The sequence below is a fragment of the Scatophagus argus genome, chromosome 17 (genome assembly GCF_020382885.2).
Source record: "Scatophagus argus isolate fScaArg1 chromosome 17, fScaArg1.pri, whole genome shotgun sequence".
Lineage (NCBI taxonomy): Eukaryota > Metazoa > Chordata > Actinopteri > Scatophagidae > Scatophagus > Scatophagus argus.
In genome coordinates this window covers 19,972,814-19,985,284 of record NC_058509.1, presented here as the reverse complement: position 1 = coordinate 19,985,284, position 12,471 = coordinate 19,972,814, and the positions used below count along the sequence as shown (strand labels likewise).

General features: G+C 40.8%; 1 protein-coding gene across 4 annotated transcripts; it reads left to right on the top strand.

Annotated features, from left to right (window-relative positions):
- Nucleotides 1-131: 131 nt before the first annotated feature.
- Nucleotides 132-11,087, top strand: si:dkey-222b8.4 (uncharacterized protein KIAA0895). Of its 4 annotated transcripts, none has more exons than XM_046418219.1 (7): nt 132-487; nt 1,618-1,895; nt 4,390-4,533; nt 6,164-6,296; nt 6,587-6,892; nt 7,092-7,189; nt 8,893-11,087. In XM_046418219.1, the coding sequence occupies exons 1-7, from the start codon at nt 463-465 to the stop codon at nt 9,049-9,051; spliced, it is 1,143 nt and encodes a 380-aa protein (XP_046274175.1). In that variant the 5' UTR covers nt 132-462; the 3' UTR covers nt 9,052-11,087. The 4 variants fall into 4 exon arrangements, with proteins under 4 accessions (XP_046274175.1, XP_046274172.1, XP_046274174.1 ...); XM_046418216.1 differs by having other exon boundaries at nt 133-487; nt 1,618-2,291; XM_046418218.1 differs by having other exon boundaries at nt 134-487; nt 1,622-2,291.
- Nucleotides 11,088-12,471: the final 1,384 nt, after the last annotated feature.

Genomic DNA, 12,471 nt, shown 5'->3' with positions numbered 1-12,471 from the left:
TCACTGACAATACAAATGCTGAATGAATCTCAAACCACTTAAGAAACCGTGATATTTTCTCCCAAGTGTACTAACCTATTCTCAAAGGGACTTCATTTCCCATGAGTGTCCATTTGTATTGCGTAGTTGCCAACGAAACCATGGAAACAGATCAGTGAATGCACAGTATATCACACGGACAGCTCGGCTGAGTCGGCTCTTTCTTCTCAGCCTGACCGGGGCTCAGTGTAGGCGGGACGGTTTATGTCAGCTCAGCGGTTAGCCATTATTTCTGTGTGTCGCAACCACTGACATATACAGTCAGTGGTTATATTAAATATTCGTTACAGCTATGACGTCTTCTTGTTTCTGTTTGGACCACATTAGCGGATTAATTTAGCTAGGTTCATTTGCTAAGAACCGTTCGGATTCATCGAACAGCACTGTGGTTGTTTGTGGTTTACACGGAGACCTTAACAGAGGATGCTGGAGTCCATAAAGGTTACAGGTAATGTTACATTTCTCTTATTTTCCTGTGACGTTAGGTAGGAGCTCGTCTATTTAGTGCATTACTAACATATCAGGTACCAATACCGCAATAATATTAATAGAGGAAACTTTTCTTGAAACTAACTTAGTGATATGTCATTAGTTAACTTCTCATAAGTACCTAAGTTTGACTGGCTGACTATAATGTATGCAGCAGTCCTACGTATTTGTGGCGGAACGACGTAATCTGAAAAACATTTCTTGCGAAGTTGCTCAGTGCTGAATCATGCTAAATCATCATCAGATCATTGCTAAACATATGATTTAACATAACATTAGTGCGCTGTCATTTTAATTAAGGTGTTGGATATTTGTTTGATTTTATTAAGGTGTTGGATATTTGTTTGATTTGTATAGTTGAATTACGTTAAGGTTCAGTTCATTCATTTGTTGATTTATTCCGTTTATTTCAGGTTTGAAAATTTCTTAAATTAACTTAGTAAAATGTTCATCAGTATTCAGTAGATAGGAATGCTGAGTTGCTATATGATGTGAGAGTAGCTTATCACACTGATGAGATAGATGATGTGTTAGATAATAGTATCTGATGTGTTGGCAGAGCAGGCCAGTGAAGCTTCTATTTGTACTTTCCCTTTCCCAATCATTACTGTGCAGCAGAGATCATTGCTGGCTGTGGTTGTGTAGATTCCATCTCAGTGCTCCTGTCCAAACAGAGAGCCTGCTCTTACTGTGATGATTTTCCAGGTCTCATTACTGGAAAATTGCAGAGATGCTGCACTCTGACTTCATTGTTGTTCTGCCAGTCACTGCAAACATGATGGGAATGATTTCCTCTGTGATAGCAGGATACTGACTCATGAAACTCAGTGGTGATGGACCGCTGACATAGCAGAGGTTCAAAGCAAATGAAATTAGGTTTGTTTGAGTCTGATCACATTATTACAAGAAACACAAATTACAAGTTGCAGTTATTTAGTAACTTTTTTTAGCTTGACGCTGGAATAGATCTAATTTTATCTTGCCTTCATAAGAGGATTAGTCTATCAAGGTATCTATAAAAGGTCTGCACATGATTCTAAAGTAAGTACATGTACTGTCATTCCTCACCGGTCTTTCATCTTCTTTCAGAAAGACTCCACTGGCCAGAGGTAGAAATGTCCAAAAAGTATATCTTAAACTCTACTGACAAGACACTGAGTGCAAGCCAAGTATACCTGGAGAAGATTTCTTCGGGTGTCCTCAAAGACCTCTTTAGCACTGGCTCCAACAGCTACAACATCCTGCTGCATGCTGAGGACAAGGAAAAGAAAAGCCCTAAGCAGTCCCCGTACAAGAGGCCAAAATCAACACTGAAATGTGGTGCCACATTTAATAAAAGAAACCGCCCAGGCATGGCACCTAAAAAGGTGCGTGCTCCAGAAGGTGGGCGAAAAACTGCACACACAAATTGTGTCCTCTCAGGCAGCGAGTCTAATCTCCCTAAACCAGCACAGAACATCGCAGTAGTAGGCAGCACCATGGGCCTTTCCCCTCGCACAGTTCCACAGCTCAGGAAGATGTGCATTCCAAATTCCCCTCGCACTAAACTTCCCTCTTTGCATAAAGCAGCAGTCACACGGGAAGTGGAAAATGCCAAGAAGCTCTGCATCCTTACAGCCATCAAGCCGTTTAATGTCGACAAGGAGAAGGCCAAATTTTTTAAGTCTGACTTCAACTACAATCCACAGTTTGAGTACAGCAACCCTGTCTCTTCCATTGTCCTGGCACGGCATAACAACGCCTCAGATCGTTTTCTGACACAGGTACGGGAGCAATTTTCGTTCTTTGGTTCGGTTAGTTTGGCCGAACATTCATTGGAATGTTTAATAATGTCTTTCTTGAATTGGACATGGTTGCATAGAATTGCATATAGTAGCAGATGCAGAAAAAGTAGTTATTTCCTATGGTAAGTATCTCTGCTACACTGATGTAACTATGATTGAGGAGGCTGACTGAGGCTGACTTTCTTTTGTATTTTAGTCTAGCAATTAGCAGCCCAAGAGCTATATTTATCCCTCAGGAGTTGGTGGAGACCAAAACAGAACTAAAAAGTTTTAGATTCTAATTATTGTGGAAACAACATTTAAACCTTCATGTTAGCAAATGAAATAGAACCTGTAATGGGTCAACTAACTGAATGGAAACAGCGTTTTTCTGTCGTAGTGTCCGATAAAAATTTCACGAGGTGGTCAGGACAGTGCGTTCTGGGGGACTCATGACCCCTTGTATTTCTAACATCATAGATACGGTCCTGTTTGTGAAGTGTTAAATTTACATAAGCTGAGGTAAGCAGCAGAATTTCACCAGTTCTTGTCTCAGAGGTAGTGGCAGGTCATTCATCACACCTGCAGCAGTGTCCTTACTACACAAGCTTGGTGCTGAGCATACTTGTTTTAGATCACCAACCTCCTGCCATGCCAGCATTCAAGTTGGACACTGACATCACAGTCTTGTTGCCAAAGCTGCTTAGTATCAGGGCTGGTCAGTGCTGAGACAGGCTGAATCTGCTGTCTTATTGAAAGTGGCTGGGATTAAATAGTTCAGGAAACAAATGGAGAAAAATCTGTAGAAAGCTGTAGAAAAATCACACACACTAATTGCACATCATTTATTATTATTTGCACACCCTGTATGTTCTGTTGTGGGCTCTTTTAGTAACCCAAGTGCAAACATACTCAGGAAAGGAAAGAGTAAAACGATCCCTTGGAGGATGCTTGTGTCTTGTTTTGTTTTTGCTAGAGTCTGCCCTAGTGTGTCATGTTGTCATGTTTTCTTACTCCGTGGTGAACTTTGAAAGAGGACTGTTAGAGTGTGATACGTATGGTATTATGACACTAGTCTTCCACAGAATGATAGTTCATGGAAGAGTGGAGCATCCCTTCTGACATAAGCTAATATTCAGCATGAATGATTTCAGTGTGATATAAAGCCTTATTCCCAGCCTAGTGGAAACTCTGATATAGCACAAACCTTACTTTAACCAAACAAAGCAAATATATGTGCAACTTACCTTAACTTTGTAACATAAATAGAAGAAAAGAGTGTTCAACAAAAAGGGTTTGCCATCCCCCCACGGCTATCTGGACTGTTTAGAGTATTACAAAATGTATGAAAAAGGACATTTTACCATCACCACCTCTGCAGTCACTCAGCAGCACAGCCCAGGCAGGTTCAGTACACCAAGGTGCAGTCAGTTTGGGAGTCACAGAGGAAAGGAGTGATGCTGGCATCGGCAGGTGCCATTTCAACTGAGGCGCCATCTCTCTGTTTCTTTTGTGTGAACTCAGATGAAACCCACATCAAACAGACAAACACCTGCAGCTCAGAGGAGAGAGACAGAGACAGAGATGGAACCTGGTTCTCGATATTTTTAGCCTATAGCACGACCTCTCACTCTGTGCACTATTACTGGCTGGGGGCTACAAGCCCACTACCCAAACACTGATGCCCAGAAACATCCCCAACACAGCAAAATAATAAATATTATTATTGTTTTGCTGTGTTGGGGATGAACACAGGCACACATAGGATCTCTGCAGATGCCACCTTGTACTTCTAGTGGCTCATAAGTGATGAGTGAGAGCTGATGATGATACTTTAGCTACATGCACATTTTCAAATAATTCTAATTCTTTTGAAAATATATCCAGGCTTATAGTGGTTGCACTTGCACATTTGTATATGAGAGAAGAGTGGACTGTTGGCCTTGGCAGAGGTCCACACTTTCTAAGTGCCCTTATGCTTTAATATCTGTCTGATCATATGACTGTGGTTTTTGTCTGGTTTAATTTTACCAAGTACAGTAGTAACAGTTATTAGACATGGGCAGCTTTTACATTCTGAATTTATCATCTCTTGCAGGCGGTGCACATCATGGAGCTTGCCCTGCAGCGATATGGCAGCTATGAGAAGTTTGAACAGGTCACTGGGGGCAGCCTCCTCACCAAGAGTCGCATCTGGCACAACATCAAGAAATACATGGAGAAGGAAGGCTGCCTGGGGGAGGTCAGAGGACAGGCGACTGTGGCTTGCTTGATGAAGATGCATAGATTTCTATTTGCACATGCTCATATTGTTATGGTTGTTGTTATAATTTTTTTCAGTTTGATTCACACAACACAACACAGTTACAGCCGTAGAGCATTTTACATTCAGTAAAAGGTTAATAAGTGGTGGTAAGCTGAAGCCTGGTATTCTTCTGTAGCTGCATTCTGCAGTGCTTGTCATGATGGATTGTACATCATCATTACAGAGGAATAGACAACACAGCATCAAAGTGAATTAGCTTCAGGGAAAAGTAAGACCTTGCAGAAAGCCGCCACTTCACTGAAGTCATTCTGCAGTTTGCTCATGTGGAGCTACGTTTATGTAACCATCAACAAATACATGTTACATCACCAAGTTAATAATGTTCCACTGAACACATTACACCACATATACAAGAGCACATTGTGTGTGCTGGGGAAGGTACTGCGGGTTTAGACATACAAGTGAAAATGGAGGGAGTGAATTGCATTAAGGGAAGTATCCACAAAACAGGCCTAAAAATTCAAGTGTCTGAATTTTTAGGCCTGTTTTGTTGTTGGAGCTACAAATGGCAGAAGAAGGTCATACATCAATATAAAGACTCAGTGGTTTTGGAATAATAATAAGGAGTCTACATGGCGTACAACATTTTGTCATTTGCCCTAAATTGTGAGGGTCTACACTGATATATGTGTGGACATCCAAATGCAGCCTAAAATTTATAAATTAAAGTGATTTAAAAGATTAAAGTGACATATTTTGTCATTGGAGGGAACTCACTCCAACGAAATTTGTTCTCTGCATTTAACCCACCCAAGTGACGTGCACACACACACAGCAAACCCGGGGCAGTGGGCGACCGCGTGCAGCGCCCGGGGAGCAGTGGGGGTTAGGTACCTTGCTCAAGGGTACCTCAGCCATGGACACAGGTACGGGGAATCGAACCAGCGATCCACCGGTTACGGGTCCGACACCCTAACCGCTGATCCACGACTGCCCATGAGATTATGAGAGCATACGCTGACTGCACACTTTCTTTTTCATTTTAGTATAGTATATTTAGTATTGGTGGCCTTTTAGAGAGACTGATATGTCAGCCTCTCACTTTAAAAAAGCTCACAATTAAAGAAAAAAAAATAATGATAATACTCGTTCTGTCCTTGGATTTACTTCAGCCATGCATTCTTACTTGTATTACTTGGGCATATGCTTAATATTCTTGTATATTATATATACAAGAATATTAATGATCAGCACTTCCTGAACACCAGGTCAGTCATGCCCTCTCTTTTGACATTTGCTTGACATGGGAGCTTCACAGAGTCAGATTGCACTGTGTAAGGCAGGATCATGTTGCGACACGAAGTGTATATGTCTTTGTGAATGGGGAGGACCTTGCTTCAGGTGCTGTCACACTGAATCCCCAGACCTCCTTTTTCTAAACCACATTCCAAGAAATGAAATGATGCACCATCTGATACAAGCTAATATAGACGCCATGCAGTAATTTTGCTAATCTTCACTGTGTTTTTGTTGTTGTTCTCACTAATATCTTGGATTAGACAGGCTAAAGGAAAATATGCCAGACGTCTTGTATCTGTGTTGTCAGATTGTAGTCCAGGTGACAGATGACCTCCTGTCCAGAGCCTCCATGACTGTGGTGAACAGCAGGCCCACACTGACTGTCAACATCTCCACTGCTCGTGAGCACTGGCTGGAAGGCATGCTGAGGCATGAGATTGGTGGGTACATAAGCTCTCATGCAGAGCTTATTTTATCTCCTTAATGCAGGACTCCTGAAGGTCATCAGCTGAAAAGAAAATCATTTCAATTCAACTGCAGTGTATACATTACAAACAACTGTAATCACAGGTCCGATTAGCTTTCATCTAGTATCTCCTAAGAGACTGATATTGATATTGAGACACTACATCAGTAAACCATTGCATGGATATAGTACATGTTGCTATAACGTTTGTTGAATTCAAACTAAAATATAACTATATAAATGGTCCTTGCCATGGTCCACCAGGCACGCATTATTTCCGTGGCATCAACAACTGCCACCAGCCATGGAGCAGCAGCGTGGGGAGGAAGAAGCACAACTTGAAGCCTCTGAACCCCACAGAGGAGGGCCTGGCCAGCATCCATAGCGTCCTGTTCAGGAAAGACCCCACGCTGTGGCGCGCTGCCCTGCTCTACTACACCGTCTACCAGGCCAGCCACATGTCCTTCTCTCAGCTCTTCCACAACCTGGGACGCTTCGTCCAGGACCCCAACACCCGCTGGGACTACTGTGTCCGAGCCAAGAGAGGCCAGACCGATACAGCACAGCCAGGTATATACGTCACTTGCCAAGACTCAAAGGTTATTCAAAATGTTGGGCTTGACTACACATTTGAGATAGAGTCAGACAGTCCATCACTGATTGTCTAAATTGATTCACATGTCATACTTTCAGAATAACATTCAATGTATTAATATCAGTGTTTCAGTTTATATATGTCGAACTTCTTTTCTGTCTTCTCAAATTGCAGGGTGCTTCAGTAAAGACCAGGTCTATCTAGATGGTATCCTGAAGATCTTGAGATACAGAGACAAGATTAACTTCCCACTCCTAATGGCCCTGGGAAAGGTTAGGCAGCTCAGCTATCTCTGTCTGGTGGTATTAGTCAATTTACTGAGTCACTAAGCAGTAGATGAATAACTGCTTCCATTTCAGTTTCTGTGCATTATTCCATCCTGTATCAAGCAGGTTGATTGGACCTGCATCGTGTGGCTGCTCGTCCCTGCCAATGAATCCAAACGTTTGCCCTCCAGTCTGGCAGAAACTTGCAAGCATTTTACTGTGACGTGTTCTGGAAGTTTTCACAAAGTTCACTGAAGGTCCGGACATTTGGTTTCAGCTGCAGCGTCCCATTTGTGGGGCCACCTCCTTTGTAGGAGCTGAATGAGCTTGCTTCATTTTGAGTTTCTGTGCATTAGGATCGTACTTAGGATCCATTGCTCCCAATATAATCGTAGATTCTATGGCGGTAGGCTAAGCAAGATATCGCGGACATCCGTTCTCCTCCCAGTTGCATGTGCACAGAAAACCTTGCTTCTTCCTTCAGACAACAGTTGGGTACATCCTCTGTATAACTGCTGATATTGCACCGATAGAACTGTCAGTCTGTCACTTCATGCTCTGAAATGATCACTATGGTACAACAACCTACAAAGTTGAAAATGCTAGTAGTGATAGTTGTAATACTAGCAGTGGACTTGTTCGCTTGATCCCCTCCACTGCTGGGCACTTCTCTTTCCATCTTTTCTGGATGCATTCGTTGAGTATAGACTGATATTTGTAAGGCTAAATGTTCTCAGCTTCAAATTAGAGCAATGATGATGGGCTCTTTGTATCGGAGTAGCAGATTAGGCCTCAGTGTTTCTCTGACAGTGTCCCGTAGAAACATGAATACATTCTTTATCTGACTTCCCAGTCAATTATGTTCACTTTGCTCTCTGCCAGTGCTTCTAGAACACCACTGTAGGGGAAAGTAACCGCAGAACTATATCATTTGTGACATTCAGTCACATAAAATAGAACTTTAACTTCACGGAAGACAATTACAGTTCAGACATAGAGTAAAATGAATGGAAAACAAGGCTGAATCAGGCTTATATAATAACCTCTCCAAGGAGGGAACCGACCGCTTCAGAAGAGCTGAAGGCAATGATAATTAAACAAAGTCCTCATTCCAGCTGTAGGTTTTGATGATGTAAGAAGTAATGTGTTTTTAAATAACACAGCATTAAGCTCACAGAAGAGAGCTGCTCGCAAGGCTGTATACTCGTATCCATCCATCCATTATCTATAACTGCTTGTCCTTTGGAGGTTTGATGATATATCGATCATGCTTCCCTGCAAAAATATGTTTCCGAAAACATGGCAAAAAAGAAGTGACAGAATCTTATCCTAATTTTACAGTTTGATCTGAAAATGTGAGCGGAACGCAAAATGGCGGTCGACTCATCATAAAAGCTTTCATATCGAAGCTAAACAGTACACTGACATATTGCAGTATATTGTAATATAATGGCTCCACTGTAACAAAATCAGCACTGCCTAATTTTACTGTTTGATCTGAGTTGATCAGTGTGCGTTTGGATGCTGCTTCCTTTAATGAGAATACAACTTGCATTGGTTTGTGTTCTAGTGTGATATTTAATGGCAGTGAATGTCTTACTGTGGCTGCATTTGCACACACTGGTTCTAATGGTTGATCACAATTTGATATTTGATTTGCAGTGCAGCAGGCTGTTAATTGTGTCTGTTCTATTTTTCCGTGTGCTCAGGTGTCATTTGAAGATGTGGACCGCCTGAAAGCACTGGCTCAGATGGAGAACATCCGCATTCCACACTTCATGCAGGACCAGGCAAGGTATGCCGAGCAGCTGACGAAAATCATGGCAGTCAACCAGCTGACTGACGAAGAGCTCAAGGCCATCATCTGAGCCCACTGCACAAACCTTATCACACCTGAATAAAACCTGCCACACCACTGCCAGTCGTGGCCTGCATGCCTCAGCACCACCATTGTGCATAGTATGAGTGTGTGACTTGTGCAGCGTGCTGTATTGCATGTAATGTAGAGTTGTGTTAGACAGGATGTATGAGTTTGATGCTGGCTTTCGGTTGTTCCTCTGCTCACATAGAAGGATCACCCAGAGAATCATTTCACTGTTTTGTGTTTAGGGCTTGATGTAGTTAGAATTTTTTTTTGACCTGTGCCAATACAGTATAAAAATGCTACTTTTTCAATATCTGATTTTAACTTTTCTATTACATTTACTAAGCACTTGCCAACATTTCTTTTTTTGTGTGTGTGTGTCAGTTTCTGATAGTCAGTTCAGTTTGTGGTGTGAAGCCCAGTCTGAGGTTTGGAATTATTTTTATTATTAGCTTTTCTGTAGCTCTGTTAGCCCAGTTTTCAAAAGAGAGTTTCAGTGTTCCACAATGGCACAATGACTCATTTTTTTTTTAGACTTATATTGCTTTTTGAGACTTTTTAAAACATAAATACATCACATGAACAAAGAGTATTTGATAAGAGTTTCCTTAAATTTGGTTATTACGAAATTTCAACCCACCCTCTGAATACAGCAAAAAAATGCAAAATTAACAGTTCAGAATACACTCACTTTGCCCTTTTGCCTTCAGTAAACTAGGCTTGTTGTTCTCTTTGCCAACTGAAAGGATAGTCATGACACAGGACCATTTGAGAAGTAATATAACTGAACATTTAATCTGGAAAATGGCTAAGCTGTTTTTTTAAAATGCAACTGCCTTGAGTAACGTTAGCTTGTTACTCAGTAAGGCAACCGAGTAACCGTTGATGAATCTAACGGTATTATTTGTATTTTGGTACAGGGCTGAGTGTTTGCGTTTGAGTTAATTCAAGCAAATCAAAAAAATTTTCTTCTCATTTAAATTTATTCCGGATAGATATTTTTGAAAAAGCCACACCGATATTTCTGTGATGAGCTAAATTAGCATGTGAAATCGGGTGTGACAGTTCATTGCCAATGTCAGACTCTAAATGTTCTAAATGCTGCCCTAGAGGCGGTTTTAGCCCGACAGCAGTTCAATTCTTGGAGAATATGTGAATGCTTATATTTTATGGGCTCTTGTGCATGAATATGGTTACATTTAGAAATGTGGAATATTCATTAGTTTTAGCATCAAGAAGTCATTAGTCATCCAGTTCTAATATAATGATTGTTTGTCTTTCTCTCATGCACCTGTGATCTAAGTGTACTTACCTATATTTGTCTCTTTAGAGAAGATAAACACATTCTTGCACTTTATTTCCTCTAGATACCACTTAAGACTAATGTTGTAGTACTGATTATAGGCACTAAAACAGAGTTACTACTTGAGAGAAGGATAGTGAAAGCAGGATGGTTCACAGCAGCTCTGTCTTACTGGAGAGAGATGAACAGATGACCGTGTGTGTTGTCACACACAGGCCTGCTTGTTAAAGCTGAGCCTGTCAGCACTGTTCTGCATTGCCTCAAGAAAAAACTGTCCTTGTAGGAAAGTTGGTTGTAACACTGTATTTGACATTTTGACGGTGTGTTCCTCATTATGCTCTATGAAGCCTTAGTGGTCCAAGTGCACTGACTTGAAGCCCTGTTAGACTATTTGCACTTTGTTACCGTTGATCAACCTTTGATCTACTCTTCAACTGCACTGATCTTTGGCAGTTTCTGTGTTGTTGTCATTTATACAGATTGGTATATTTCACGTTTTACAAAACAAACCAAATGCCTCGTGGTTTTACTGTGATACTTGATGAGTTTTGTGTTGTTAATACCGAGAATGACCTAAAAATTGGGAGCATGTGTGCTACTTTTTTCCTCAAAAACCCCTTAAATGGTACAATTTAATAACATGGCGTTTCTGTGTCATGTTATATATTTGAATTATTTTTTTGTGATTTTCATAGATAGACTCTTCAAATAAAGTAATAAAATGGACTGCCTGAAAATGATTGTGTATCTTTTTTTCCCCCCCAGTAATATAACTTTTCGGCACACAGTTGTAAGCCCCCACATACCAGTCATGTTTCAGCTTATAATATGCACAGATCAGCCACAACATTAAAACCACTGACAGGTAAAGTGAATGACATTAATCAGCTGACACACCCCACCTATTTAAACATGGCCCACAAGGTCTGTAATAATCTAGAAACCTGCTCTGGTTTAGTCTCCACCATCCAGTGATAAAATATATATTTTTGTGTGTCTTTAGCTGCTAAATGTTGTACATACAAACAAGTCACTAATTTTGTCTGACGTCGGGTGCTAATCAGGTAGAACTCTTCAATGAAGAGAGGTTCCTGAGTTCAGTGTGCTCACCTACAATCTGAGTAACCAAACCTGTTTTAGCGCACACTGCTGACCTCTCTGAAACCTGTCCGAAGGTTTCACACTTCCCATTCATCAGAGTCTGGTTTCACAGGGAAACTAGAAACCACCGAGGACCCGAGTGGTGACTGACAGTTACAAGCAGTGACATGATGGACAATAGGTATCAGTCTACAGTACACCGCAGTCACACACACACACAGACACAGCAATTCTTAATCCTCCTCAGACTTGGTTCTAGTAGGATGAATGCAATGTGCTCAAAATGGAGTTAATGTCTAATGAAAATGCACTCTCTGAGGACCTATTAGACACCCTTTTCTGTAGTGCACTAATTTACTTTTTAGTTTTTGACAGGTCAGAGGGTTATGTTGAATTAAATTCTCTTGTCAAGTCAAACAGAATTTTAGAAAATGTGAAGTTTTTTGAGGAGATGTGCGTTTTACATTGTACAACAATCATCATCTGACGGATGAATTGCGTAATGATTAGAACTCCAAATAACACAGCCTTGACAGTAGTGATTATTAATGACTTTTTAAAGTTATAATTATCAAGAAATCAACTAATTTATACTATAGGATGAAACAAGCTTCTCAGAGTTGACTGTTAGCAAGACCACATTTAAACAATGAAATTGAGTTATATGATTGATGCTGAAATGTTGAGGATGTTGTTTTGTTTCCTTGACATCCAGTTTGTGAATATGTGAAACTGAGCCACATCCCCACTAGAGGACAGCAGCACACAATGTATTTTCAAGAGAGAGAAATCTTGCAGTTCCACAGGTCAATGGCAGTCATGAAATACACCATGGAATAATTTCAGGTGACATTCAGATAAATTTTAATAAATGAACAAATACTTTGATCAGTTATCCACCATTGGACTCAAGCTGTCTGAGGGGACAAAGTTACAAAGACACCAGCTGCAATATGGTGGCCTTAGTAAAACTACACCTCAATAATAAAAACACATGGAACTATTAACTATCTTACCATT

Coding starts and splice junctions, on each gene's coding strand:
- si:dkey-222b8.4 (XM_046418216.1), top strand. CDS start 463: ATGCTGGAGTCCATAAAGGTTACAG. Junction 4,534..6,163: donor AGGAAGGCTGCCTGGGGGAG/GTCAGAGGACAG, acceptor CTGTGTTGTCAG/ATTGTAGTCCAGGTGACAGA. Junction 6,297..6,586: donor CATGCTGAGGCATGAGATTG/GTGGGTACATAA, acceptor ATGGTCCACCAG/GCACGCATTATTTCCGTGGC.